This window comes from Hipposideros armiger, unplaced genomic scaffold, assembly GCF_001890085.2.
Source record: "Hipposideros armiger isolate ML-2016 unplaced genomic scaffold, ASM189008v1 scaffold_49, whole genome shotgun sequence".
Taxonomy (NCBI): Eukaryota; Metazoa; Chordata; class Mammalia; order Chiroptera; family Hipposideridae; genus Hipposideros; species Hipposideros armiger.
The window spans coordinates 1,737,193-1,763,922 of NW_017731399.1; the positions used below are offsets into that span (position 1 = coordinate 1,737,193).

Genomic DNA, 26,730 nt, shown 5'->3' on the forward strand with positions numbered 1-26,730 from the left:
GGAGGGGGGAAGGCGGGGGGATTAGGGTTAGATGTGGTCAGGAGGGTGAGATCCTGGTCTGATGAAAATAGCGCCCTTAAAAGAAGAATCACCAGAGAGCTTGTACTCTCTCTCTGCCCAGGTGCACCAAGGGGTCATGCGAGCACACGGTGAGCTGGTGGCCACCTACAACCCTAGAGAAGAGGCCTCAGAATGAAATCTACCTTGTTGGCACCTTGACCTTGAAGTTCCCAGCCTCCAGAACTGTGAGAAATAAATTTCTGTGGTTTAAGCCACACAATCTATGGTACTTTGTTATGGCGGCCCGAGCTAATACATTCCTGTATACAAACCACCATTTACCTTTGGGCACAAGGGAGACCAATATATATTCATCTTCAAAAACTAGCATGGGAGTTCAGCAACTCCACGATGTGATACCTATTGGGTCTTCAGGAAAGTCATGACGCATTTTTGCATTGAAAAACAGAAAAATACATCATGACTTGCCCGACGACCCAATATATAAAGAAAAACCACGAAATCACCAGATATGAACAACATGTGAAGGCAGCGACTTGATCTGTTTAGCTTTGTCTCTGGTGTCGTCAGCATCCAGCAATACTTGGTATGGAGTAGGAGATCAATAGATATTTGTTGAATGAATGAATGTGCTAACACAAAGATTATCACAGCTAGAATAAAACTCTGCAGAAGATTTTAGGAAAAATTTTAATTCCCTTCCATCCTCTGGGAATACATTAAACAGTACATGTTGGGATGAAAGGAGAATCAAGCATACAGTTTAAAGAGTTAGGAGAGAATCAATATAATCATTAAAAAACATCTTTAAAGTATGAATGCTTATGTAGTGTATACTTTGGAAAAGCCAAAATATTAATGTATACTTTAAAGACTTTTATCATTGTTAATGAGACAGGGGGATGGGGATTATAATGGTGGCACTGTATCTTACATTTTGAGATTTGGATATCAAGTATAATTCGAACAAACAAGTGTAATTTAGCTTGGGACTGTCTGAAAGCTTTCTTTTCTTCGCCTCCTTTCTGCCAGGTCTTGATGGCTCTGCTTGCTGTACATTTACTATGTATCCTAGTTTCAATGATTCTGTTTGCTCCGGCTGTGCTGGCCCTAAGCCTTGGGAGAGGTTTTGCATCTGTCTGGCTCCAAATTAAATCTACATAACATATGCAAAGGTTGTGATAACTAGTTTAACTGCTTCCCCCACCCCAACAGACAAAGCCAAACTCAACAGAAAACTCCACTACTCAACAGAAAATTCCACTACAGGCTGAAGCAATTTACATCCCGGTTAGAAAATACAAAACTTCAGGTGAAACAAGGACTCAAAGGAGTAGTTTCCAGCAGACTGCCCATGCGACCCTTTAGTTTAATAAATCTTCCTGCTGTATTTCTACCTGCTTTGTGAATTCTTTCACAGCCCTCGAGCAAGCAGCCACAACTGTCACACACTACTTATTGTTTGCTGAAACTACTCATGTACTTTGCATGTAACAGCATGACTGATCAGAAAGCCACTGGCAGTAACTCCTCCAAACTCAAGTTGCTTCATCATCTCACAGTATTTAAGAGTCCTCTGAAATTATTTAAGGAGAGCATGAAGTAAGCATACATTTGAATAAATGGTGTATAAAGATTAAGCATTTTAGAAGAGAATGTTACTTAAAAGTTGGAAAAACGGATAGGTTAAGCAAATATGTTGAATTTGGGTGATGAATATATGGGGGTCCATTGTATTTTCTGTTTTTGAGTATTTTTGAAATTTTTCATAATTAAGAATTAAAAATTTGAATTTTGAGAAAAAAGTGTGATCAACTAAAATCTCTATTAAAAGGATAATAATAAAAATATTTTAAGAAATAGTTATTACCTATTAGGATAATTTTAAGGAACACATGTACATTTTTATAAGAACATGGATCAAACCATTACCGAATAACATCTAATAAGCATCTCCAATTTTTGTTTTTAAATTTATGTTTTTTTGTCTTGGTGTTTTTTTGTTCATTTTTTGTTGTCTTTTTAAAAAATTATTGGTCTATGTTTTCTTATTTGTTGTTCGTTTTTCTTTTTATATTTTTATTTTAACTTTTTCTTTTTTATTTTACTTTTCTAGGACCTAATTTTCATCTTTGTGGAACTGCTTCATGATGGAATGCTATTCCTGGCTTCTAGAGGTTGGGAATATAATGATGCTGCAACTTTCCTCTACTCATCTAAACCTGCTATTGTAAACAATGAATTAGCACCCAAAACCTCTTAACCTTCACTGTCTGTCACTTTCAAAGAGTTGCCTCCCAAACACATTCACACCACTCCTTTGTTACTCACAGCCCACAACTCTAACTCTAGCTAACGTGCATTTTTGTGGGCTGTTTGGGTGGGACAGGTAGGAATTCAGACAGGTGCCCCTGGCTAGGGCATTTGGGGGGGGCTGAAAAAGGGAGGGGCTGAGGGGTAATGGTGCCTGTTCAATGAATGCCCCAACTGTTAACGCCCATAAAGCTGATGGCTTTACTCTTTTATTGCCATAATATCACCAGGCTGCAAAGATAATGTCACTGCTACTCCCAAGAGAAAAAGTGTGGCTAGAAACTTCTTCAATCTCTTCACCTATCTATTTCCATCTAAACTGTTAAAAAGGCTGAGAGGGAGAAAGATGTGAACAGTTGTAACTACTGAAGTCTAGGTATCTTGAATGCCTCTAAAATGCACCAAGGTTTCCTGTGTCTTTGGGGAAGCTGCTAGAAAGTATCAGGCTAGGAAGTCAAAAGCATTTGGCCAATCTCAACTTTTCAATATATCTGAGATTAGAGAGAATTTTTAAAATCAACATAATATCTGCTGTACTGATTGATAGAGAAGTGTATTTATACAGAAACAACGCATTACTATCCTAGACCACTGGTTGAATCCTACCAATATTTGTTAATGAAATGAACTATTATGGAATGAGACCTAAATTACAGATGCATGTGAGAGAAAAGGCAGTGAGAAAAAGGGGAGAGCAGACAGGGAGGGGGAGGAGGAGGAGGGGGAGGAGAAGGAGGGGGAGAAGAAGAAATAATGCTTATGAGTGCCAAGGACACATAGCTGAAGATTAAAAGCAAAGCAAAGAAAAAAGGAATCAGACCAATTGGACTGTCAGGACTGTCCAAAACAAGAGCAAAACAGTCCAAATGCATGTCCTTCTATGGTTTTAACTTTGCGCATATCAACACAGCTACTTTCTCTGGGTGGTAGATCAATAAATCCACATATTCCAATGGATTGATGACTGAATGTACAACGGAAATAAAGACCTGTGAACTTAAAGAGAACCACTGCCTCTGGCTAGATGACACATGATTTAAGCTACTGGGTGCTCAGATAAATTTTCATACTGCCAAATGGCTGTCTAGGTAAGAATTCTGCCATGTAACACGCAATCAAAGATGTAAAATTATCATTGGTACAACTTACGATTCAGGAGTATATCCAGAGAAAGAACCTTTATACATCTAACCTTTATTGCTAGGGAAGCACTGACTAAGAATGAGAAATTATCGAGACAAGGAACCACCTGTACCCACTCAAAGCAGTAAGAAACAGATGTTGAATCAGAAAAATGATACTCAGCTTAAAAAAAATTAGCAAGTACCAGTAATGAGAAGAACTGGACAAAACATGTGAAAACCAGTGAAGTATTCTAAAAGATATCATAATTGAGGGGCAAAAATAAAATGTTTCACAGAGAACACATGCAAAGAATAAAAATGCCCCAGTGTAGTTTTATAAAGTTTGAAATTCTGTGTTAAAAACAAATGAACTAGAAACAGCTCAATTTATATGTGATGTGCCTTGCCATCTAGAAAATAAAAGGTAAAATCAAGTTTAAAAAGCAAAATGAACTAATGCTATTAAATTAAAGAAAATGAACACAAAGGACCTAATATGAATAAATCTAGGTGGAAATAGACCAAAAAAATGGCTAATAGAGAAAGAAGGTTTAAATGTAATGATAACCAGAAGTATACTTTGAAATTGGGGGGCGGGTGGGGTAATGGGGAGAGGAGCGAGGGGGGGGGAGTAAGTAGGCTTGGACTTAAAATGAAAAAAGGGAGATGCAACATCTGGAATTTTGGAATAAATGTAAGTCAGCAAGTCTGAGAGACATGCATCTTGTTATTAAGGGAACCGGCTTTAACTCCCTTCCCCCCCCCAAAAAAAAAACAAAACAAAACAAAAAAAGTTACCAAAATCACTTGCAATTATGGTTAAAAACTCATGAAGAACTAAGGAGGTACCAGAGGATTAGAAAAAAACAAATGAGGTACCAATCTTCAAAAATGTAAGAAGTACGCACTTGGTGATTACCGCCTGGTAAGTCTAACTTGAATCCCTAGTAAAATGGAACAAATAGTAAAAGAAAAAAATCCACAAACATTTAGAGTTTAATGGGCTTATAGTTGTATGGAGACTGCTTTATTTATGTTAAAACACACTTTAAAATTTTGATTTTTAGGACAAAATTTTTAAAAAGGGAATATAGCAAATACATTTCATGTCTCTGGATTTTACAAAAGCATTTGTGAAAATTTCATAAAATTTTAATTCGAAATCACATTTCCAATTAGGGGTTGATGTCATGATATAATGAATAAAATACACCAACAAAAACTGACAATAGTTAAAAGATATAACTGTAGGATAAGATAAAAAGCAGTGAATCAAGTTAGGTAGTGATTTCCAAAATAAGTACTAAGCATTATTTAGACTCTTCGCTAATGTCTGCGAGGATGGATAAATAAATAATAAAGTAATTTATTTGTAATTGTGGATGACAGCAAACATGAAAAACATGACTATTGAGAAACTTGTATCAAAATAACACCAGATACTGGCTATCAAGTGGGGAAAAAGAAAATCAATAGGATTCAAGCGTGAAGGGGACTAAATCTTCTGAGTAAACTATGTGTCCAGAGCCATCCTAAATATTTTACCTGTATTTTATCATTTCTTTTTCACCAAAACTCCATGTTCTGTATTATTATTCTCATTTGACAGATGTGGGAAGTGAGCCTCAGTGACTTATGGGAACTTGCCCAAGGTCTAACAGTTAGTTATTGGCACAGCAAACTTGAACCCAGGTCTATGTGACTCTCAAGTCCATGTTCTTTCCACAAAACCATGCCATCTGCCTTGGAACACTGGAAAATAATTTCTGGTGAATGGAAAATTGGAACCCTAGTATTCAAGGGAAGTAAGAAATGTACAAAGATAATGGATTAAAAAGGAATAGTCACCGACAAGAGGCAAAGAACTTTTGACTTCACAATCTGACAGCAACAGAGAAAGAAAACTTGACAGTCTAAATGGCCAGAGCAGAGACTTTCTTTTCTTTTCTTTTTTCACTTACAAAACAACCATGGAGTTAAGAGCACTTCATTAACAGAAAAGACAGTGACAAAGTAGCACGTTGCAAAGAGCAGCAAGAGTCAAAGAATTCAACGTGTAAAAAGTTGGCTGAACAAAACCAGAAAGGCTCTGTGTCACATTAGCAGTGTTTAAATACATAACTATTAGAGAGGGGACTTGTTCCTGCACAGGCTATTGCAATCAATGACAATTTCAGCAATGGACTTAGATGTACTAGAGTTAAAATGGGTAAAGGGAAATTAAGGTTGGAATTACATATCAAAGACCCTTCTTTGGAAGCAAATTCTGAAGGCTAGGAAAGAATACTTTTAACGTTCTCTTTAAGTAGATTAGTTCAAGGGATATTTAGAATGTAAGCTCTTTGAAGTCAACAGCCTTGGATATTTTGGGGGGAGGGAGGTAGTGTTTGTTTGCCATGGAGAGCAGCTAGCACACTTAGTTACTTGCTAAATATAAAACATTAAATATTCGAGTTTTGAATTCTCCCGAACACCAAAACTCATATTACCAAATACTACACAAGACAACCAGTTAAGTCTTTTTTTCATTTCCTGAATTCATGTAAGCCATGTAAATCACTTGATCAAACACAGTGGCTGAGAAAGTTACAATTCAAGCTTCTGAGCTTACCAGAAACTATATCAGAGAGTACAAATGCCAAAATAAATATATTGAAACTAATAGTTGCAAGTGACACATTATATATGAAATATCTACATCCCTCATATCAAAGCATCAAATAGCAGGAGCAGTACTCTCACTGCTTCCCTAACACTTCAAAAAGACGTTAAAAAAAATCTACATGGAAGAAAGCAATGGTTAATCTCAAATACTGCTAACAACAACAGTAAGAGGGCAAATGCTGATCATTAAGAGGTGGAAATAAGGGGCAGCCAGGTGGTTCAGTTGGTTAGTGCGCGTGCTCTGAGCAACAGGGTTGCCAGTTCGATTCCGACATGGGCCAGTGAGCTGCACCCTACGCAACCAGATTGAAGATAACGACTTGAGCTGAGCTGCAGCTGAGCCTCCAGTGGGCCGCCAGATGGTAGGCGGCCACATGGCTCAGTTGGTTAGAGTGCGTGCCCTTAATAACAAGGTTGCCGGTTTGATTCCTGCATGAGATGGTGGGCTGTGCCCTGCCGCACCCCCCCCCCACCCCTCATCCCCGCAAAACGGCAACTGGACTTGGAGCTGAGCTGTGCTCTCCACAACTAGACTGAAACAACTACTTGACTTGGAGCTGATGGGTCCTGGAAAAACACACTGTTCCCCAATAAAATTTCTCAAAAAAAAAAAAATGGTGGAGATAAAATATTTTGTCTTTATTTTAAAGACAGCATCTGCGATGTTAATTATAGCAGTTTCTAAGATTCATAAAACTCCAAATCACTACATATAACAAATGTCATCTGTTGAGAAACTAAAATACCGCCCAATACCCAATATGAAAACATTTCCAACATTAAGCTACTGACAATAGTATGTTTCATAAGATGTCTGAACAAAAGAAAGGTTATTTGTGAACTACTGATATTTCTTTCCTAGAATATTTTGGTCAAAGCGATAGATATGCCTCTCAACCCAGTTCATCATTTAAATTCTACTGCCTCTATCACAACATAATCACTATCAGGAAAAGAGCATTCATAAATTCCTGCAACCTCTACTCTTAGATTCTATATCCAAAAAGACCTCTGTGCCTTCATTTTCATGCTTTCTATTTTATGTTATTAAGCTGTTCAAAAAGCAGGTGCATAAAATATGTACTGTGAAAGAGTAAAGCTAAAAGACTTTCCATTTGAGGAATGGAAATAAAAATTTGAATGAAGTCTCCAAATAATCCAGAACTTACCTGTTTGGGATTTGATGACTGAAACTGTGCAGATACTGGACGCTATAAAAGACAGAAAAATGGAATAAAGCCTTATCTTCTCCTAACATGCCTGTATTTTCAAACTCCTACATCTATAATATAAAAAGGAAAAGATGGTCTCCATGCAGAAACCACAAGCAGGAGGCCTACACTTCGTGCTTGGAAGATCAGAGCATTTATTCCTCACACTGCTTTCTCCTATGGCATAGCTAACTCAGTTTCCTCTTCTCACCACTGAGGGCACTATCCTCCTTTCACGTACTGAAGATCCTGACGATAACTACTCCCTCTGATAAATGTGTTTCACATGGTGTGCAAAGCTAATCTATAGTTTCTTTAGCCTTTAAGAAATGTCCCATGGGACGCTTATGGATGAGATCTGCTATTACCTTCCAGGTAGCAAAACAAATGGTGATAGATTCTCTATGATTTGCAAAGAGTCACCAACACAAGCTGACAGACGAGTTCAGAAAAGGGATAAATTCACCCGAGACTGACATACAGCTACTCCTAAATTGAAACTTGGCAGAAGTTTCGTGAAAGCTGCACAGATACAGTCACAATCCTTTATACTCAATCCTGTGGCCCTTGCCACAGATACTGCAGGAAACAATTTGTAAAGGAATGTGATTGCCTAAGTTCAGTTTTCCTACGGCACCTAGGTTAATCCTCTACTTTTTCTTATTAAAAATTAAAGAAAACCCTTTGATCTGCGATGATGGACTGATCAAGCACACATCTGTTGCCTGGTTTTACTTCTAATCGAGTACCCCTTAAAATGCAGTACACCCCGTTCTACATCACAACACTCTCTAAGGCAGGAGGTCACAGGTAGGCAGCCCACAGGCTGAACTCAGCACAAAGACATGTTATGTTTGCTCTTAATGATCAACTACTGAACCGGTTGCCGATACTTTAAACTAAGAGTTCTGATTCCTCTTGACAGTAGGGAAATCTGACAACACTGGGCCCACATGCACACCCAGCAATGAGCAGCCAGAGCTTGTTGTTACACTAGTAACGCCGCTGCCCCTTTTCACAGGGGGCACACACTCTCCAGCCTCCTGCAGTCACAGCACTCAGCTGCACACACCTGGCCTTGCTTCTTCATTCACACTGTGCCTGCAGCCCCTACAGGCACTTGAGTTTAAAAACCTTGCTCTAATGAAGTTATCTGAATAAATAATATTACATGAGCATGGCAGGCAGAAATAGCACTAAGTCTATATGAGACCAGCAAGCAAAAGGAAGAGGAGGAGTAAGGGGAGTGGGAGGAGAAAAGGGATTAGTGGGGGACTAAAGTGGGGGTGGGGGAGGGAGGCAGGAAGCTGTTTCTGCCTTCAAAGAGCTTACAGTCCAGCAGAGGCGTACTGGACAATTTGAAAGCAACCAATCAATGAATGCAAAACAGTGTAATAGGGAACAAGTAAATAATAATGAAATTAATAGTAAAGGTCATGACAGAGTGGGATGGATTTAATAGGAAACAATCTCCAAACTTCTGAGCAGGCAAGGTAATCAATCCAGGTGCGCAGAGAGGAGGAAGGTGGACTTTTTTAGGGAAGGAGAAATGTTAAAGGCAAAGAAACAGGAGTGGAAACTAGCCAGGTCTAGGCAGGCAGGACTGATTAGATGGTGGAATGAGCAGAGAGAATGATTAGCTGATTGCTTTCACCGAACAAAAATGCAGAGCACACAAAGACCAGAGCAACACTTGATCAAATGATGTTTCAGACATGCACACATTTCCATAGGCATTTTATCTCATTTAACCTCTATCAACACCTCATCGCCATTGAGGGTTCTTTTGAAGAGAATCACTTGTAGAGAAGATATTATTTCAATTGAGCATCTTCTTTATGAGGCTAGTCTGAAGATCAAAAGGAATGTGACAGTGATGACTAGGAATTTGTAGGCTCCCTCTCTGTGCCTTGTGTATGATTAGAGCAATTTGAGGGGAGCGGGGGGCGGGGTGGAGGGGGGGAGAAGGGTGATTTTTAAAGAGAGAGAGAAAGGAAAAAGGAAAAATAATGGGAAAAGAAGTAAAAAAAAAAAAAAAAAGCAGAGAGTAAGTTTGTTTGAAAGCATTGAAAGCGTAAGCTATTAGCCACAGCTGAATATAACTGCCTCCTGTCTAGAATGATCCCCAAATTCTCCTGCTCTGAGTGACCTCACACCCATGGAACTTCAGCTCACTCATGTACATCAGCCATCACTTTCCAGTAAGCCTCCTTTGGGTTCCCTGCTGCTGCATTTGCTTACCTGAGGTTTCTGGAAAGGGTTTCGCTTGCAAGACTCAAAGGTGGGATAAATTGGCCGGGTTGATGCCCGCTGGGCAGGATCTTGGCACACAAATCCTGAATGGGAAATGTGAAAAGTTAAAACCTGCCATTTTCTAAGAAATTAGCAGGTTTCGCTGCACCTTTTCTTTAGATGCATTAACTAGGTTTCACTGTCATAAATATTACAAAGATCCATCCTCAAAAGGTTTAGACATGACTCTCCCATGCACATACTCCGTTTGAACTTCGAACCACCATAATTGGAGAGAACAAGAAAGGAAAATGTGCAGATAAATCAGCCTCCCTTGTTGGGGAGCTGAAATGTGATTCTGACGGCAGAAAGAGATGTGGAGTTTTGATGAACTTCAGAGCAAAGGTGCAAACCACCATTTAAAAACACAGTTGTCAACAAAAACAAATTATTATAAAGTGGCTTCCTGGATAATAACTGGGAAATAAGATTGTTTTTACCAGGAAAATCCAAAAGCAAGTGAGGAGTCTTGTCCTGTTATAGGATCTACTTCTAGAACTGCCGAAGGTGGTCTACTGGCAACCTTCAAAATGGGTTTTGTAGCTTATCTATTGCTTAAGAGATTAGGTTTGGGCTAATTTCACTTACATCCTAAAAAGGAGCCGATTCCCACCCAAGGAGAGTAGCTAAGTTTTACAGCATACGCTGGTACACCAAGTACTAGTTCATTTCAAATGTATTTTATCATGTCTTTGAGGGTACTTTTTGACAACAACAACAAACCCACAATATACCCTCCTGACTGTCCATCTCCATTTCAAAGTTTTGGCTTCTCTACTCAACAAGGATGTCTTCCTTGAGCTGCTGCAGTTATAACTCCTTCAGTTATAATGACTACGGAAGATGGTCCTGACGCCAGTAGAGGCTGTCTAGCAGAAACACAGCCCGTCTCCATTGTAACAGAGCTCCTTTAGTGGGTCTCGCTATCCCAGCTCAGAGAAAAACACACTTTCTCCAGCTCCGAAGTTAAGAGTGTGCTTAACACTCTTGCTCAGCTCCGAATTCCTGTGCCCAGGAATTAGGTCTCAGCCCGAGTTGTGGTTCAACCTCAGGACAGGATGGAGCCAGGGGGAGTAGAAACACATAAACACTTCCCTGAAAATATAATTTTTTCAGTACAAAACATCCAGCATGGCTTAGGAACTGCCAATTGGCAACACCTATAGAGCCTGACAAAATGGATGCTCTGGGTAACTTTTATGGGAGCTTTCAGAAAACACCAGTACTCACCTACAACAGTGAACATGTCGGAAATCATACTGGCTTTAATCTTGAGGTCCAGAGGTGCATCACTGACAGAACAGAGAAAGGAAAGAGCAATCGATAATTTCATAGGTTAACAGAATAGCTGCCCTGAATGGGCCCCAATACAGCAAAGCTTCCAAATGTCAATGAGCTGCAACACATAAAGCAGAGCAAATCTGTGGAAAAAGAAATCTGGGCAAAAATACTAGAAATACAAGCCCGGCATTAAACTCATCCTCTGTAAGGCAGGCCCGGCACCAAGGCATTAACTCCCTGACATGCAATCCTTTTAGTCCAGAGGTCTTGTGCAATTCACATTTTGCACAAGTCAAGAATACTGCTTCATTATCACTTTGGATTTCAGAGGTTCCTTTATGAGTGTGCCCACCGTTCAAATTCTTTTTTACTGCTGCAGTAGTCAAAATACATTCACATGGAAGAAAAGAAACTTTGGCCATCTTTGTATTTTTTCTAAGGCCTCATTTTCTGTTCTAAATCAATCTTTTTACGCTTACAGGCTTGTAAAGGAGGGCAAAAAAAATACAAGTTACACCAAAATATCACCAGATGATGCAGCAGAAACCCACATGAAAACAGCACAACATGGGCTGGAAGCTGGAGGCCGCCCTGCGGCGGTGGCTGCCATGTTGGCTGTGGTGTTTCTCCATGGACCAAATTACTCTGGCTGCTGGACCCAACACGCCATTCTGGGCATCTCTAACATTGTATGATAGACCTTGCTGGGAAATGTGCAAAAAGCTGACCGCACAAAAATGTAACACAACATCTGAAGCATCTGTAATATCTAGCTCCACACCTTACTACTGGGGTTAAGCCAAACTCCCACCCCAAAAAACAGTCAACTTGTCTTTATTCAGTTACTTGGCATTTTGTCAATATCTCTCATCTTAAAAATGCAGCAGCTGGGTGGTCTCTGGAATAAATCTCTGGCTGTTTAGAGAAGTATATAGCTAACAGAAACTCTGGCTGTAGCTGCAGATATAAGCAGAATATTCTCTGGTCCCGAAAAATACATTTCTTTCCTTATTCTGAATAGGTTAAAAAAAAATTTTTTAATTGTTTGAAGTTTTAGACTTTAATCTTGGATGGATACCAGAACATGAACAGGTCAAAAGGACCAGCTATTATATATAATATCCTCAGCCCAGTTCTATATCTTTATAGTATATGTGGACTTGAGTCTGTATAACCCTTTTATAATAAAGAAAATAATATATTTATATCATGTATTTCTTTAGCCTCAGCAGAACACCAACAAATGGAAACAGAACACAAACTGACTATAAGATAGGGATCCATGGTTGCCACATGGAATTGACAACATACCACAAATTCCCATATTCAGAAATTCTAGACATCTCTAATAACTAGGGGTGAAAAATCTCCTAGTGCCAAGAAAAATGATCCCCCCGCAAAAAGGGGGGGTCTGATGCTCCTCACTGGAGGTCTTCTCTAGCAGATGGACCAGACTACTTACCAGGCCAAAGAAGGAGAGAGATTCACTTCCAACAACCATGGCTTCAGAGTAGAATCTATGAGCACGTCAAAGCCATAGAGTTCTAGAAATACAATGTAACACAATACACAAAATCATTTTCCATGTTACAGCCAAAGATCTGGAAGATTCAATCTAGTCAACTCCCATCAGAGGCCTACAAACTTGCTGAGTATAAGTAATAAGTGGAAGTAGAAGCAGAGATTCTAAGTTCAAGAGAAATTAATCAAGCTCTAGAGATAATAAGAAAACAGTGCTATAAAGTTCTACTGTTTTTATCATCTATTCTATTGACATTCCTGAGTTCTACACAGAAAGTGCCCTGACTAGCGGTTACCAAGCATGATTCTGCTGTGCTTATGGGTAAAAAAATGTTGGGAAAAGGAATGCAATGAGAGCATCCAGTATCAATGCTACTTTGGGCTTGTTCTATAGAATCTATGTTGTCCCCCAACACTTCCCCTCCACACTCTGAAAACAGAAAAATCTACTGAAGGCATTTCTCTAGGATTCTTCCATCACATTTTATTAAACCAAGATCTTGCTTTTGCAACCTAGGTCAAGAAGACATCTAAGTGTAAAATATGAGAATATTTATTCTGTCCCCTCTCCTATGGTTTCAATTTCCCTTTGAAGACAGAAAATAAAACGCACTGGCCTAACATAGAAAGACAGAAGAGAGAGGAGAGTGGCAGCAGAGCAGGACCGTGACAAGCCATCTTGTACCACTAATATTATTTAAGCTATCTTGCACCTCTGGGAGGGAGCCAGAGATCGCATTTCCACTGTTTCTGGATTCTTTACTGATTCTCTCCCCTTAACTCCCCAAGTGTTGCAAAGAGCAAAGCAAGAACCAACAGCAAGCTTTTCTCCCAGAATGCAGGGGTGAGAGGCCAACTGTGGAACCTAAGCTGGCACCCTTTACTGTCATTATTATTACTGAGACCCTCTCCAGTCATCCTTGGTATACATATACCAAATGTGTCAGACTTTCAGAAGTCCCACCCATTCCCAAATATCCTACTGTGTCCCTCAAACTGTCTATACTTTCCTTCCGGGAAGAAAGACTAGCTTCCCTTACAATTCAACCCGAGGTCACAGGCATAGCTCCCATGAACAGAACACAACCAGGCATTTTCAAGAAATTAATTCTGAAATAAATTTCTTTACTATAAGGATGTTCCCATCTCTCAGTCCTCTCAGGAACATAGGAAAATAAATGTAGGCTTCTGAAAAGATGGTGTTAAAGACTCTCTTCTAGAACAGGAAGTCTGATGGAATACCAGGAATCCTAGCGTGGGAATCAGGAGACCTGGAACCTCCTGGTGACTCTACCATTGACTCACGGCGGGACTTGGGGAAGTCATTTCTCTGCTATCTCTTTCGCATCCTTTGGTTTCTCAGCTCTCTGTTAGTCACCATGTGTCAATACCTGTATGCAAAGCAAACCTATATCTACAACTCCTGTTTCTACAATGTGGATTCAAGTAGATGTTCATATTCAGATTCTCTCTCATGTTTCCATGAGTGAGTGGCTTCTATTAATACTTATTTAGGAGTCAATTCAATTTACAAAAATAATCACAAACTGTAAGAGTCTGAGTTGGGATTCACCTTCATGTAAATACACAAAAATTACCTATTATCTATACTTTAAAATGTAAAGAAAGCTCCTTCACCTGTCTTCTGTTGGTAACAAATCCATAGCTGTTACGGCCAGGACATTCTTCTGAATGGTAGTTTACCTAACCTTCAGTCATCCCACAGGATATTCTTTCAACTTGAGAAAACTCTTTTGTCTTAAGACACTAAATAAGGCATTCAAATGGAAAAACCTAACTGCAAAATCTACAAGTCCATGTTAATATCACACAAGCAAAGAGAATTCAATGTGAGTCTGAGTCAAGAAAAATAACATTCACTTCAGTTTTTAGAAGCTGAAGCACATGGATTCAACTGTTTCATAAAGTGGTTAATACTATTGATAATAATAGTATGAGGAACAGGGTGAGAATAATGATGGACACACATATAAATGGACACACATATAAATCAGATTTGCAGGTTCAGCCACAAATGAAGACAAACTGAAATCAGAATAACAATCAACGAGACCCATTATTTAAACACCTCACATTAAGCAGCCAACAAATTTGCTAAACTATTTCCCAAATTAAGAGGCACATTCCAAAAATCTCAACTGAAAGGCTGAGAAGTAACATTCTGGGAAGTAAAAAAAAAAAATGACCCAAAGAGAGAAAACACCCTTTATAGTGACAACTTAATTTTTACTTGGGGAATAAATCCTGTCAGTGTTAAACAACCTCTTAATCAGCTTTGAATCTATATGTGTACAGGCACCAAGCTTAGATCTACTATCATTTAAGAGTGGGGTAAACATGTGACAGCATTACAATATGGTGCAAAGCCCAGCTCACCTACGAGGCTGGGTTTGGGGGAGAGAAACAGAGTGAAAAGAGCATTTTTATCAGGTTTATCTCTTAAAATAATCAACTCAGCTGGAGAAAAATAATGTGGGTCCTTGGCAGGCTACCAGAGTCCTTATAACCCTTTTAACTTATGATTAGTCTTTTCTGTAGACATTAAAGGTTTTAACAGGTAAGAAGTATGTTGTACTGAGAATATCAAACTGCCTCACCTTCTAATGTTGTGTATTTTAGCAGCAGGATCTAGAATTTCAAAAATTCAGTATCCAGGATGAGATCTGCCAGTGTTTCTGTCATTCAAGGAGGTAGGCAAGCTAGGCTTTTCCAGTTCTGAGAGCTACTTTTTTTGTTCCCCTGTGTTGTCTTCATCATGGCAGTAAGAGCAAGCATTTTCAAAGAACGGTTGCTAACACCTTCATCAACCAAGTTTCCTCAGGAAAATTTTCCTCGATGAGAAATACTTCCATCAGCCCCCAGCCAAATCAAAACAAATTTGAAAATTACACTAGTGAACGGTAAGAAGCTTGACTCCATTTCCTCCTTTACATTAGGACCCTTACCTCCCTATTTCTTTAATGCAGCTTCTTGAAAAAGCAATCTACACTTAATTGCCTTCACTTTCTTAATGCCTATTAGCTCGCCAACTCATAAGAATTTGCTTCTGCTCCCACTATGATCACCAAAGACCACCGTACTGCTAAGCCCCAGCACCAGAAACTATTGGCCACCCCTTACTCATTGGAACTTTCTTCTCCCTTGGTTCCAGCACACTGCTCTCTGCTGATTCTCCTCCACCTTCCTCTCCTTCTTTCATTTCTTCCCTTCTGCCCAGCTATTCACTGGTAAGTTTGCTCAGGTCTCTTTCCTTCTCGATTCTACTTTTCTTCTTGGGTGATCACATGTATTCTCATGGCTGAAATTCATGTTATGATGAGGACATTCCAAATCTACATCTTTGATCAAGTGTCTCCTGGACACCAACTTCATAATTCCAACTGCCTTCTAGACAACTTCACTAGGATATCCCACAGAGACTCAACCCTCAATGAAACACAACTCGTTCTCTTTCCCCAAAACCTGTTTGGCTTCCCATAATTCTTCGTCTTGGAAAACAGTAACCCATCCACCAATCTGCAAAGCTGGAGACACTCTCTTCACCACCTCCCAAATCCAACACATCACTAGATCTCTTCTCTCTGTTTCTCTTTAATCCAACCTTCTATTGGGTTATCGGAAAAGTCATAATGCATTTTTGCAACGAAAAACAGAAAAACTACGTCATGACTTTTCTGACAACCCAATATTGTTATTACCTTCTGAGGTATAATTCACATAAAATGAAATGGACAGATCTTAAGTGTACAATTTGATGAGTCTTGATAATTGGATACATCCATGTAACCCACACTCATATCAATCCACACAGAACATTTCCATCACACCAGAAATATCCCTCACGTTTCTTCCTGGTAAACACCCTCCTTCCCACATCACCCCCACCAATCACTATTCTTATTTCTTCCATCATAGATTCATTTTGCCTATTCTAAAACTTCATATAAATGGAAGCACACAGTACATACCTTTTGAGTCTGGCTTCTTTCATTTAGCATATTATTTGCAGTTCATCCAACTATCACTGTTTCTTGTTTTAAGACAGGTTTATTGAAGTTTATTTACAAACAATAAAATTTAACCATTTAAATTGTTCAGTTTGATGAGTATTTACAAATGTATACTGTTGTTTAAACGCCACCACAATCAAGATACAGAACAATTCTATCACAAACATCCCCTTGTGTCCTTTTGTAATCACTCCTTACCCCCTTTCCACCAAGAATCACTGATTTCACTTCTGCGTGTTCCAGAAAGTCAAATAAATGGAATCATGTAGTATCTGGCCTTTTAAGAGTGGCTTCTTTCACTTGGTATTATACTTTTGAGATTTATCTATGTTATTACATGTACCAGTAGTACAGTTCATTCCTTTTATTACTGAGTAGTATTGCAATTTACAGACATACTACAATTTATTTATCCATTCAACAGTTGAGAAACATTTGTGTTGTATCCAATATTTTATAATTATGAATAAAGCTGCTATAAACATTCGTGTACAGGTATTTGGGTGAACATATGGTTTCATTTTTCTTGGGTAAATACCTAAGCTTGGGATTGCTGGGCCACATGAGAAGTGTAGTTTATAACTGCTTACTTCTTTCCTCCCAAATCATTTCCCTAGCGTTTGTCTCTCCCCACGGTAGTCCATTCTCCACACGGCCTTTCTAAGACTTAAATCTAACAGAGACAGGCAATGAGTTGGCCCAGCAACAGACACTGATGTCAGGATGGTTCCTGGAGGAGTTTAAATTAGCCACTTCTAGTAATGCTGAACAGTTTCTCATTTGTTGCAATTCTATCATACCAAGTTTTGGGTCAAATTATGATAAATGTTAAAGAAAATGGTAGTAATCTTACTGCTCCCGTGCTCTAAAAACTCCAATGGCTGTCTGCTGTCTACAGGATGAATTTAAACATGTCAGGCCTTTACTACTGAGCCCTAATCTACTTCCATAACATTTCCTGCCACCCCATCCTAGGCAGGCTATATCTAGTTACAATGAACTGTTCCTTTAAAAAAATACCATGTCCTATCTTGACACTGTTCTTCGCATGTCATCATATTCCCTCTGTTAGGAATGGCTTTCCCTGGCTCCCACAGGCATAGCTGGTAACCACTGTGTATTCCAAGAACACCTGAGTCACTCTACTACTTGTACAGTCATTAATCATAATTCATGTCTGCTCCTCCCCACTACTCCATGTCTCATTCATTATTATATACCAAACAGCCTGCACCATAAAACGCACATAAGGAGCAATCAAGAAATACTGAAAGGGGGCAGCTGGTTAGTTCATTTGGTTAGAGCGCAGCGCTGATAACACCAAGGTTGCCAGTTCGATTCCCATAAGTAGACTGAAACAACTACTTGACTTGGAGCTGATAGGTCCTGAAAAAACACACTGTTCCCCAATTAAAAAAAAAAATATATATATATATATATATATATATAAAGAAAAAGGAAAGAGAAAAAAAGATTAAGTGAAAAAACACTACATTTTTTGAGAAAGACAAAAAATTTGCAGGTCCTCCCCCAAAATAACTGATAACTCTGATCACAAGACTTGATGTATTCATAACAAAGCCACCAATCATAAAGAAAATAAAAGAATTTATTAAGATTTTGACATATTAAGAAAAACTTGGTAAAAGATGGTCTAGGAAGGGAGGGAGAAAAAAAGATTTGATAGAGAATAATGCATCCAAAGGCCTAAGAGATTACTAAGCATGTCACACCACTAATTTTGGAATCAATCCACTAACTCTCCTCAGAAATAAAGTCCCAGCTGAAGCTGCAATCCCTTAGGCAGTGGAAAGTGCTGACAGTAGCCAGTACTCGCTGTCAGTCAAATGCTCATGTATAAAGGAAATTCTTTTCACCTTGGCTTTGGATTTGAGTTGAAAACCTAAGGAGGAAGTCTTTATCTGGGATCCAGAAGGAGAACTGGGAAAAAAGCAGATCAAGGTCTGACAGGAAAATGAACTAAATAAAAGAAAAAGCCCAGAGCCAATTTGTTAACTAGTCCAATAAATCAATATGGTATCTGGCTACCATATGTAATGGCAGAATCGAAAGGAGTATCCAGGACTAGGTGCTGTTGATTAGAGTAGAAAGAGTGCCCTTTTCCAGGCCTGATCAGCTAGAAAGGTATCATTTTTCCTGGGATCTAGTTACAGGAGAGCGGGAAGAGAATCCAGGATATGGGGGCGTGCCAAAAGTGGCCGGACACATCAGACCTTGTGTGGGTGGAGAAACAGCCAGGGGGGCCTGCCTCTCACAAGTTATTTAACCTCTCTGAATCTTTTTTGTCTATTAAACATGATTAATAAATATGAACTGTTAGGAGGACTAAAGGAAATAATCAATGAAGAGTGCTTGACAAACAGCAGGTACTTTCTACTAAGTCCCTTCTACAGTAAACTTCCCTTCCCCTCTAAACGGGAGAATGGGATAAACCAGAAAAAGAGACTATCTCAACAAGTGAACTGTTTGATGACTTTCATTATTTTTGTTAGTGCTGATTGAGTAGTTCACATTATTGGAGAATGTATACTGCCTGCTTTCATTCCTTTCAACTAATATTTATAGACAGTCTCCCTTTAAGAATGTCAGTTTACCCTGTGAAATGGTCCTACTGTTTTTATCAACAATAGTGATAAAAGGCCAAAACAGTATTCATTCAACAGAGAGGTGTATTGAGTGTGGTTTGTCCTGAGTGAAGATGTCACTGGTCTCGGACCTAAAAGAATCCTGTCTCATGGAATGTCAGCTGGTTCCTATGAGCCTAGCCTGGAGAGGAACAGGGTCATAGCCTGTCACTTCAGCCATCTTCACACACATAGATAAAACCACTGTTAGCAACAGCATCTTTAAAGGACAGCTAACATCCTGTTGTTTTTGGCTGTTTTTTCCAACTGGCAAAAAAAGCTGTTCTCATAGCCAGTTATCTCACAGTGTCAATTTCCTAAGCATATTTAAAGGGTTGCTGTTTAAGCATATACTTCACGTGGTACCACGTTTTCACAATCTTGATGGCAGTAAAAATCGGACTGTCAAAAATCTGTTTTACTGGGAGAGGCATCAAAAATTCTATAAATCAGGGCTGGCCAAGTGGCTCAGCTGGTTAAGAGCTCGCTTGGGAGCACCAGCTCTGAGCAGCAGGGCCGCGGTTCGGATCCCACATTAAGGGCCAGTGACGCTTGCCCTCTACAGCTAAGATGCTGAACAACAGCTCAACCTAGATAGAGCTGGGCTGCTGTGAGTCGCCGGCGACAGCGTAGGCTGCAGTGGGGCGACAGCGTAGGCTGCCATGAGCTACTTGAGTGGCTGGCAGCCAGTGTGAGCGGCTGGCAGCCAGCGAGAGCTGCTGTGAGCCACCATGAGCGGCCGACCAGTGACCAGCGACTGATTGCCTCACCCGGGCAGAGAGCAATGATCATACCAACATGGGCCAGTGAAGCGACAACTAGACTGAAGAACAAAACAGCAATTTGTCTACCTGTCTGTTCTCCTTCCCCGATTCCCCAACGCTGTTCCCCTCCCCCCATTCCCCAATAAAATCTCTGGGGGAAAAAAAAAAAAAGAGTCCTGTGATCAAAATGACTTGATCGCCAAAACCCATCTTCTGATCCCTTTTCTCCAAGCTGAGTCTCTTTCATCTGAGTGCTCTCTCACTCACTAGCCCTGGAACCTGAAATAGGATCTCAATTTCTTTATACAGACTAATTATTCTCAGGTTCTTTCCAGATGTACAAATCTATGAAAAAACATTAAATGGCTAAGTTTCAAGTAGTTTGTGAAAGTTCCTAAGACTGCATTAAATGCTAATGATACAATGCAGGTATATGTATATACCACTCCATGTAAACTTAGCTTTGAGAGGAACAAACTCATAATCTATACCTTGTACACAGCACAAACTGAACAAAAAGTTCAATACATAAATAAACAGATGAATGGGAATGCTGAAGGTACCTGGAAACACAGCTGGACATTACAGGTGGTAAGGTGAGAAAGGAATCATAGGACAGAAACACTTAGATAGTAATGGAGTGCTTCTGCCAAGGACCCGTAATGTGGAAGGGCAGAAACAGCAACCAGAAGAATATAGTGATCCCCATCACTGGGCTACTGGCTTCCTCTGAAAGCACCAGTGCTCTGTTAGCCAAATTCTTCTGGGAAGCTCTCAATTCCTGTTTACTCTAAAACAGATGAAAAAGAAAAGAAAGAAACCAGCTTATTCCTTGTAACTTAAAACCCAAGGGAGGTTAGGAAGCACTGGGAGGCAAAGAGATTCACACAAATATACACACGTTTACAAAATCATATCTGCTGGGGAGAGGTTAATGAGGCACACAAAATCCCAGGGCTGACAGGAAGTGGAATTAGAACCACAAAAGCCAAGAAGACAGTCAACAACTTAAAAATCTCCAGACGCACTCAGTTTATTAAAACTGAACATAAGTTGGGAGGGGAAAAGGAGACCCGTGAACCTGGGGGGCATTTCACTGAGTCAGAGAAGGTCACTGCTTATTTCACATTAGAACTTCGATTGCTATTAAATAAATTCTTGAAGCATCCAAAAAGCAATCAAGCAATGAAACAAAATAGAAAAGGAAACAGTCAGAAAAGCTTGTGATGATTTCTAAAACAAAGGTTTTTATACCAAGAAATTCACCCTCACATAAGAGCCAAATAGACGTGGAAAAGACACTTTTATTTATTTTTTTAATCTAGTAGGATTTTTGAAATTGGAGTTGCATTCCCTGCACCTCAAACAGTTCACAAAAATTCTAAGAGCTCTAGGCCCTTACCAAACCAGTTCTAGTGAAGCCTACTGTGAGGCCACTGCAAGGCAATTAAAGCAAGTACCAATCATTCACTCAACAAACATTTCTGGAACATCCTCTAAGAGCAATAAACGCTGCTATGCATGGGAGGAGCAGAAATGAGGGAGGCAGTGCTGCTATGCTCAAGGAGCTTCCAGTCCAGTGGGGGGACAGACACATAATGGATACCAGACAACATGAAGGGGCCACTGTAGATTGACTTAGGGAAACTTCACCTTCAAAGATGTCAGTAATCCGTTAGGGAAAGTAACATAAGAAAGGTATTATTTCAGGATAAAGCAGGTGCAAAGGCAAAGGCATGGAAAGAACCTGGGAGGTCCATGGAGATGGGGAAAGGCATGGTTTGGCAGAAACAGGGTGAGAGGGGACGGGGAGACAGCAACTACTAAGAATTCATGAAGGTAAGCTCACAGACTACCAGGGCAGTACGTGTGCAAACAAAACATCACAATACAACAGGAAGTGAATATAATGGAACAAGTACAGAACAGCAGGCGAGGGGACACACAACAGGGCACTTTGTTAGACAAGGGTTCCTATAAAAGGCAATGCCAAACCTGAGCTTTAGATTATAAACAGGAATGTGCAAGGCAGACAGGAGGGGACGTTTCTAGCTGGAGAGCAGAACCTATACAGAGGCACAAAAGCATGGCGTGCTCAGTGACATAGTTGGATTGTAAGGCATTGTAAGGCATAAGACAGGAAATGGGATTCTAGAATTGTCAGCTGGGTCAGATCCTTACAAGCTTGAAGTTATATCAAGTTTCTATTTACTATTGAAGCCTAAGGAGCCATTTTAAGGTTTTAGAAGACACTAACATATTTGTATTTAAAAAAGATATCACAACCTCTTCAGGTTTCCTATATAATTTTATGTCATGGTTTATCTGCTATCTTCTCTTCCAAGTCTCAACACTCCCCTTTGTTTAGACTCACTATGCACAGACTATAATGATAATCCATTAAAGAGATCAAGAATTACAATGTCTAATTATAAAAATAAAAATTTTTTAAATAAAATTTTAAAAATAAATTTGTTGAGTACAAACTAAGGGCCAGACACTGTGCCAAGTGCTTTGCATTTATGTCTCACTTTGATCTTCGTGGTACCCTTAGGAGGCAGGTGCCATCATCACTGCCATTTGACAGTTGAGGAAACAGAATTAGAGCAACTTACTGAAAATCAGAACACTAGTCAGGGAATGCAAATGGATCTCAGTCTGTCAGGCTCTAAACTCCATGTTCTTTGCCTTCCTGTCACCCTGCGTCCTAAGCAAGCCATGATCTTCTATCCTTACAACTGTATTGCTTTAATTATCCACCCATCAATGACCCTCGTGTGTTTTTACTAGTAAAGCATAACACCTGCTGAAAGTCTGCAGGACCTTATAATCATACTGGCAATCACTAAGGAGTTCACATCCACGCAGAAGGCAAAGGTAGGCCGGCGCCCTCGGTGCTATAGTTACAGCTAGTGGGTCAGGAGGCAACCGTGTCGCACTCCTTCCCTGTGCAACCCTGTGCAACCAAGGAGTTACTGGTGGCAGAGAAGGGGAGGACAGGAGGAAGAGGAGGAGAAGAACGAAGAAGAGGGGGAGAGGAGAGAAGACTAACACAAAAAGGAGTCATTGGAAAACGGGAGAAAGCACATCGTGGTACCAGCCAGAGCTTCCTGGACCAGTTCCCAGTCTGGCTGCCAAAGAGCTCTGGAATATATTTGTTAGAGCTGGATTCCTGTACAGTCCATTGCAGACGTTTTCTGATTGCACTCTGACAAAGAGACCCACACTTTAGTTCCAATCCCTGTTTCCCACCCAGAAAGCTAGTTAGTTCTCAGGGGACCGCCAACGAAGCTCACCACTGGCCTCTCAGTAGGGTCTTCACATGCGACACAAGCTCAGAAAGAAAGAAAACTCCATCGCATACCTCTTACCCGTGTAGAATCGCTGAGCCTCTCTACCCAGGCTCCTGCCCCGCCTTCCCAGGCCCCTTTTCCCAGCACACAGTAAGTTCTGGAGTCTCCTTACCAAAGCAACTGCTGCGATGAGGGACAAAGGTCTTACAGGCTGTAGCAATAGCTAGTTCAGCAGAGATGATAGTTTTAATGATCAGGTCTTCTACATGGTACATCAGCGCTACAAAAAAAAAAAAAAAAGAAGGAAAGGAGGAGGAAGAGAAACACTACGATACATGGATTAGAAGGTCTGGATTCCAGAACACACTATAATATAAAAGCATGTGTGCTCATTCAAAAAAGTCCCTCTATGGCAGCCTTGTGAATGGGTGCTCCCGGGGAAGGCAAGCTGTGAATAGGGCAACAGTCAAGAATGGAGGCATTGGGGGACATACTCAAGTACCCTCCTATGACCAAAGACAGACATAAAAGGGAAAAGAACCTTACTCCCATTCTCACTCTTTTCCTATCATCCTGCCCTTTGTGGACTGAGGTAGGCCTTGTGGCGCACACTTTCCCATTCTGCTCAAGGCTCAGCAGTGGTGTCCATCTGGATTCCAAGCCCTGTGCTCCAACTCAGTACTGCCCATTCTACAACTTAGCAACATGAATGAGAGAGATTAACTTAGGAAATTTGAACTCTGGGCCAATATGGAGACAATTTGTTATATAAGAAGTTGACAGTATTTTAGCAGTTCAACATTCAAGAAGATAAATTCACTAAAGCTTAAAGGGAAAAGTTATGCCTTTCAAACTAGAAACAAGAAAAGGGATTTCAGGGGTCATGGAGAGCCTTTTCTCCATCTAGTAAAGGGTAGGAAAAACTGACACCAAAAACAGTGATCCCGTTAGCTGTCTCCGAAACACTATTACAACGAAAGAGAATGACTCCTGATGAGAGACAATAGTCAAGTTACACAAAGAAGAGAAGTCAAGAAGAAGAAAGGCCTGATACTCACCAGTTGTATCTCTGCCTTCTTGTTTCAGATACCTAAGCATAGCACTCATGCTCCATTTGTTCCCATAATCCTCCACTTCTGGATCATCACAACTAAAACAAAGTAATGGATCAAGGTCATATAAGCAACTAGGCCTAGCTATAGAAACAAGATTTTGTACAAATAGTTTCCTTGTCCTTTTATAGCTTTAGAAAAACATTCCCTTTACTAACTTCCACTTCACCCACTTTTTCCCGATCCTTTTTGTCATACATCCCTTTGTACCAATTTCTTCCATTGAAATGAAAATGCATATAATTTGCTTTAGTGAGGGGTGTAGGAGAGAAGGCAGCAAATTCTTCCTTAATCAAATATGTATCATGAAAGAATGAAAGAAATATGTGAAAGAATATAAACAAATTTAAGAATGGTTACAATACATTAATAGATTGAAATGTCTGGAACACAAACCTAGCCTTTTAGGTAAATGTCACATGAACCCACAAAACAACCGCTGATGCCATTTTCAGGCCGAAACTGAGTCTGGATGGGCTAGTACACTAACCTACTTGTAGCATTTTAATGAACTAACCAAGCATAGAACTGCGTTAGCATCTGAAGCAAGCTCCCTCCTCTCTGGTGGTAGCCACAGCTTTTTAAAATACCATTTGATGTATCGCTGAAGGGAGATCGCACCAGGGAGACAATAAAAGTAATGAAGGACGCCATTGCCACAGGAGCAGAGTGGCAAATGGGCTAGACTCCCATGACTGATGGAAGGCTCTGACAACCTGGGACTTGTGCTTTGCAGCTGCCCCTCAATCCCTACCACCACTCACCAGCTGCATCTTTGCTCACCTTCTAAAGTGAAGGATATGACATCTTCAACCAATTGCTAACACTGGTCACAGGACACTCAATGAAATCTACATAGCTTCGGTAACTTTGCCATCACTTCCAGAATCCTTTCTTTCTTTCTTTCTTTCCTTGGACCTTCTAGGCACCTATTTTTAGTCTGAGTAAAAAGTAACTGTTTGGGTTTCTTTTTATTTTTCCACTTTCTGGCAAAATTATCAGAATGAAAGAAAACAGAGCAGAAAGAATATTTCCACACAGCTGGGCTGGTACTCGCTTCCACTGAATCCTTTTCTGAGATGGCCTCGTTTCTTTCTTTAGTTTATTCCTAAGTTTTCCCCCGCTGATCATACAAGTGTTTATTGTAGAAAAATTGAGGAACTATACCAAAGCTCAGAGAAGAAAACAGAAATCACCCACCCATAATCCCATCCACTATATTTAAGAATTGTTAACAGTTTAGTATGTATCTTTCTAGTTTCTCCCCTCCCCAGCAAAAATAAACAGCTTTAGCTACCTTATATATTCAAAAAAGAAATTAACTGCACATAGTGTCTGGTAACCTGCTATTCCCACCTGACAATGCACAGTGATGACCATTCTTGTCTCTGATCTGGTGTGCACATCCTTTGTTATTTTTTAAGGTTATATTCCTGGAAATGAAATTGCTGGATCAAAGGGTACAAATATTTTTAAAGCTTTATGATGCATTTTGCCAAGTGCGGAAATGACCTCATTTATTGACTTCTAAAAAGTTTCGTATCCCTATTAAATTCCCACCCCTAAATCAAGAAAGGGAAGACAATGAGGAAGATGACACTTGGGAAGGCATATTTTGGCAGAGAAAGGTGACGCTGTAACTGGGCAAGCGCTGGAGAAGCAGCAGCAGATATATGCCTCAAAACCGTTAAATGACTCTGACAGCTTCTCATAGGTCACATGGACATAAACACAATTTTCCTCCAGTGCGACATGTTGACTTTCTACTTTAACACCCAAATCTGAGACGGACCACTCTGGTTTCTGGCTCAGCTGCAGCCAGTACCTGACATAGTCCCCACTCTTCTTATTCACACTGTAGTTTGTCAGGTGCATGAACTGGTTCCGAATGTTCTTGGCTCCTTGGTCATATCTCACAGTTGCAAACCTGATAGAAAGGACACAGGAGGTTAAATGTCAGGAACAGGGTTTCAAAGAAATACAGGCTAGAGCTCAGGCTCAATGAGATATTCATAAAAGGAGGGTGAGATCATTAACAAATACCGAGGGCTGACTCCCATGCTAAGTGTTTCATATATAATATCAGATTTAATTCAATCCTTAAAGCAATTCTCTGAAATAGGTAATATTATATCTCATTTTAAAAAATAGGTCTCAAAACTAAAATGTGACCTAGAAAGATTAAATAACTTGCCCCAAATCACACTAACTCCAAAGCCCATGTTCTTAAGCACAAGATGCTACTTCTCTTATATAGAACCTTAGACTCATAGGAAGGATGAAAAGTGAAAACCCAAAGGGTGCCAAAAAAAAGTATATACATTTTAAGAAAATAAAAAACTATTAAAATTGTAACACTCAATATACCGATAACAAAAGATGAATACAAATCACGTTTGACTTCTGCAATTACCAGAGGTGCTCAAAGTGGTTACCATCAGCGTCCAGACACTTCCGA

The 26,730-nt window shown here is 39.9% G+C and overlaps 1 protein-coding gene across 12 annotated transcripts in view; it reads right to left on the reverse strand.

Moving 5' to 3' along the window:
• The window catches only part of TTLL5 (tubulin tyrosine ligase like 5), a 254,786-nt gene that overhangs the window by 181,794 nt on the left and 46,262 nt on the right, over window positions 1–26,730 (reverse strand). For 9 of the 12 annotated variants that reach the window (XR_002123777.1, XM_019640360.1, XM_019640359.1 and 6 more), the window contains exons 10-16: window positions 26,098–26,199; window positions 24,219–24,310; window positions 23,333–23,440; window positions 12,369–12,450; window positions 10,856–10,917; window positions 9,575–9,669; window positions 7,292–7,333 (exon numbers count right to left, since the gene is read on the reverse strand). Coding sequence is in view for 11 of the 12 variants with exons in the window: in XM_019640360.1 (XP_019495905.1) it covers window positions 7,292–7,333; window positions 9,575–9,669; window positions 10,856–10,917; window positions 12,369–12,450; window positions 23,333–23,440; window positions 24,219–24,310; window positions 26,098–26,199 (583 nt within the window). In the remaining variant the exon portion in view is untranslated. The remainder of the gene's footprint in view (window positions 1–7,291; window positions 7,334–9,574; window positions 9,670–10,855; window positions 10,918–12,368; window positions 12,451–23,332; window positions 23,441–24,218; window positions 24,311–26,097; window positions 26,200–26,730) is intronic. The other 3 variants (XM_019640361.1, XM_019640358.1, XM_019640353.1) reach the window with 1 other exon arrangement.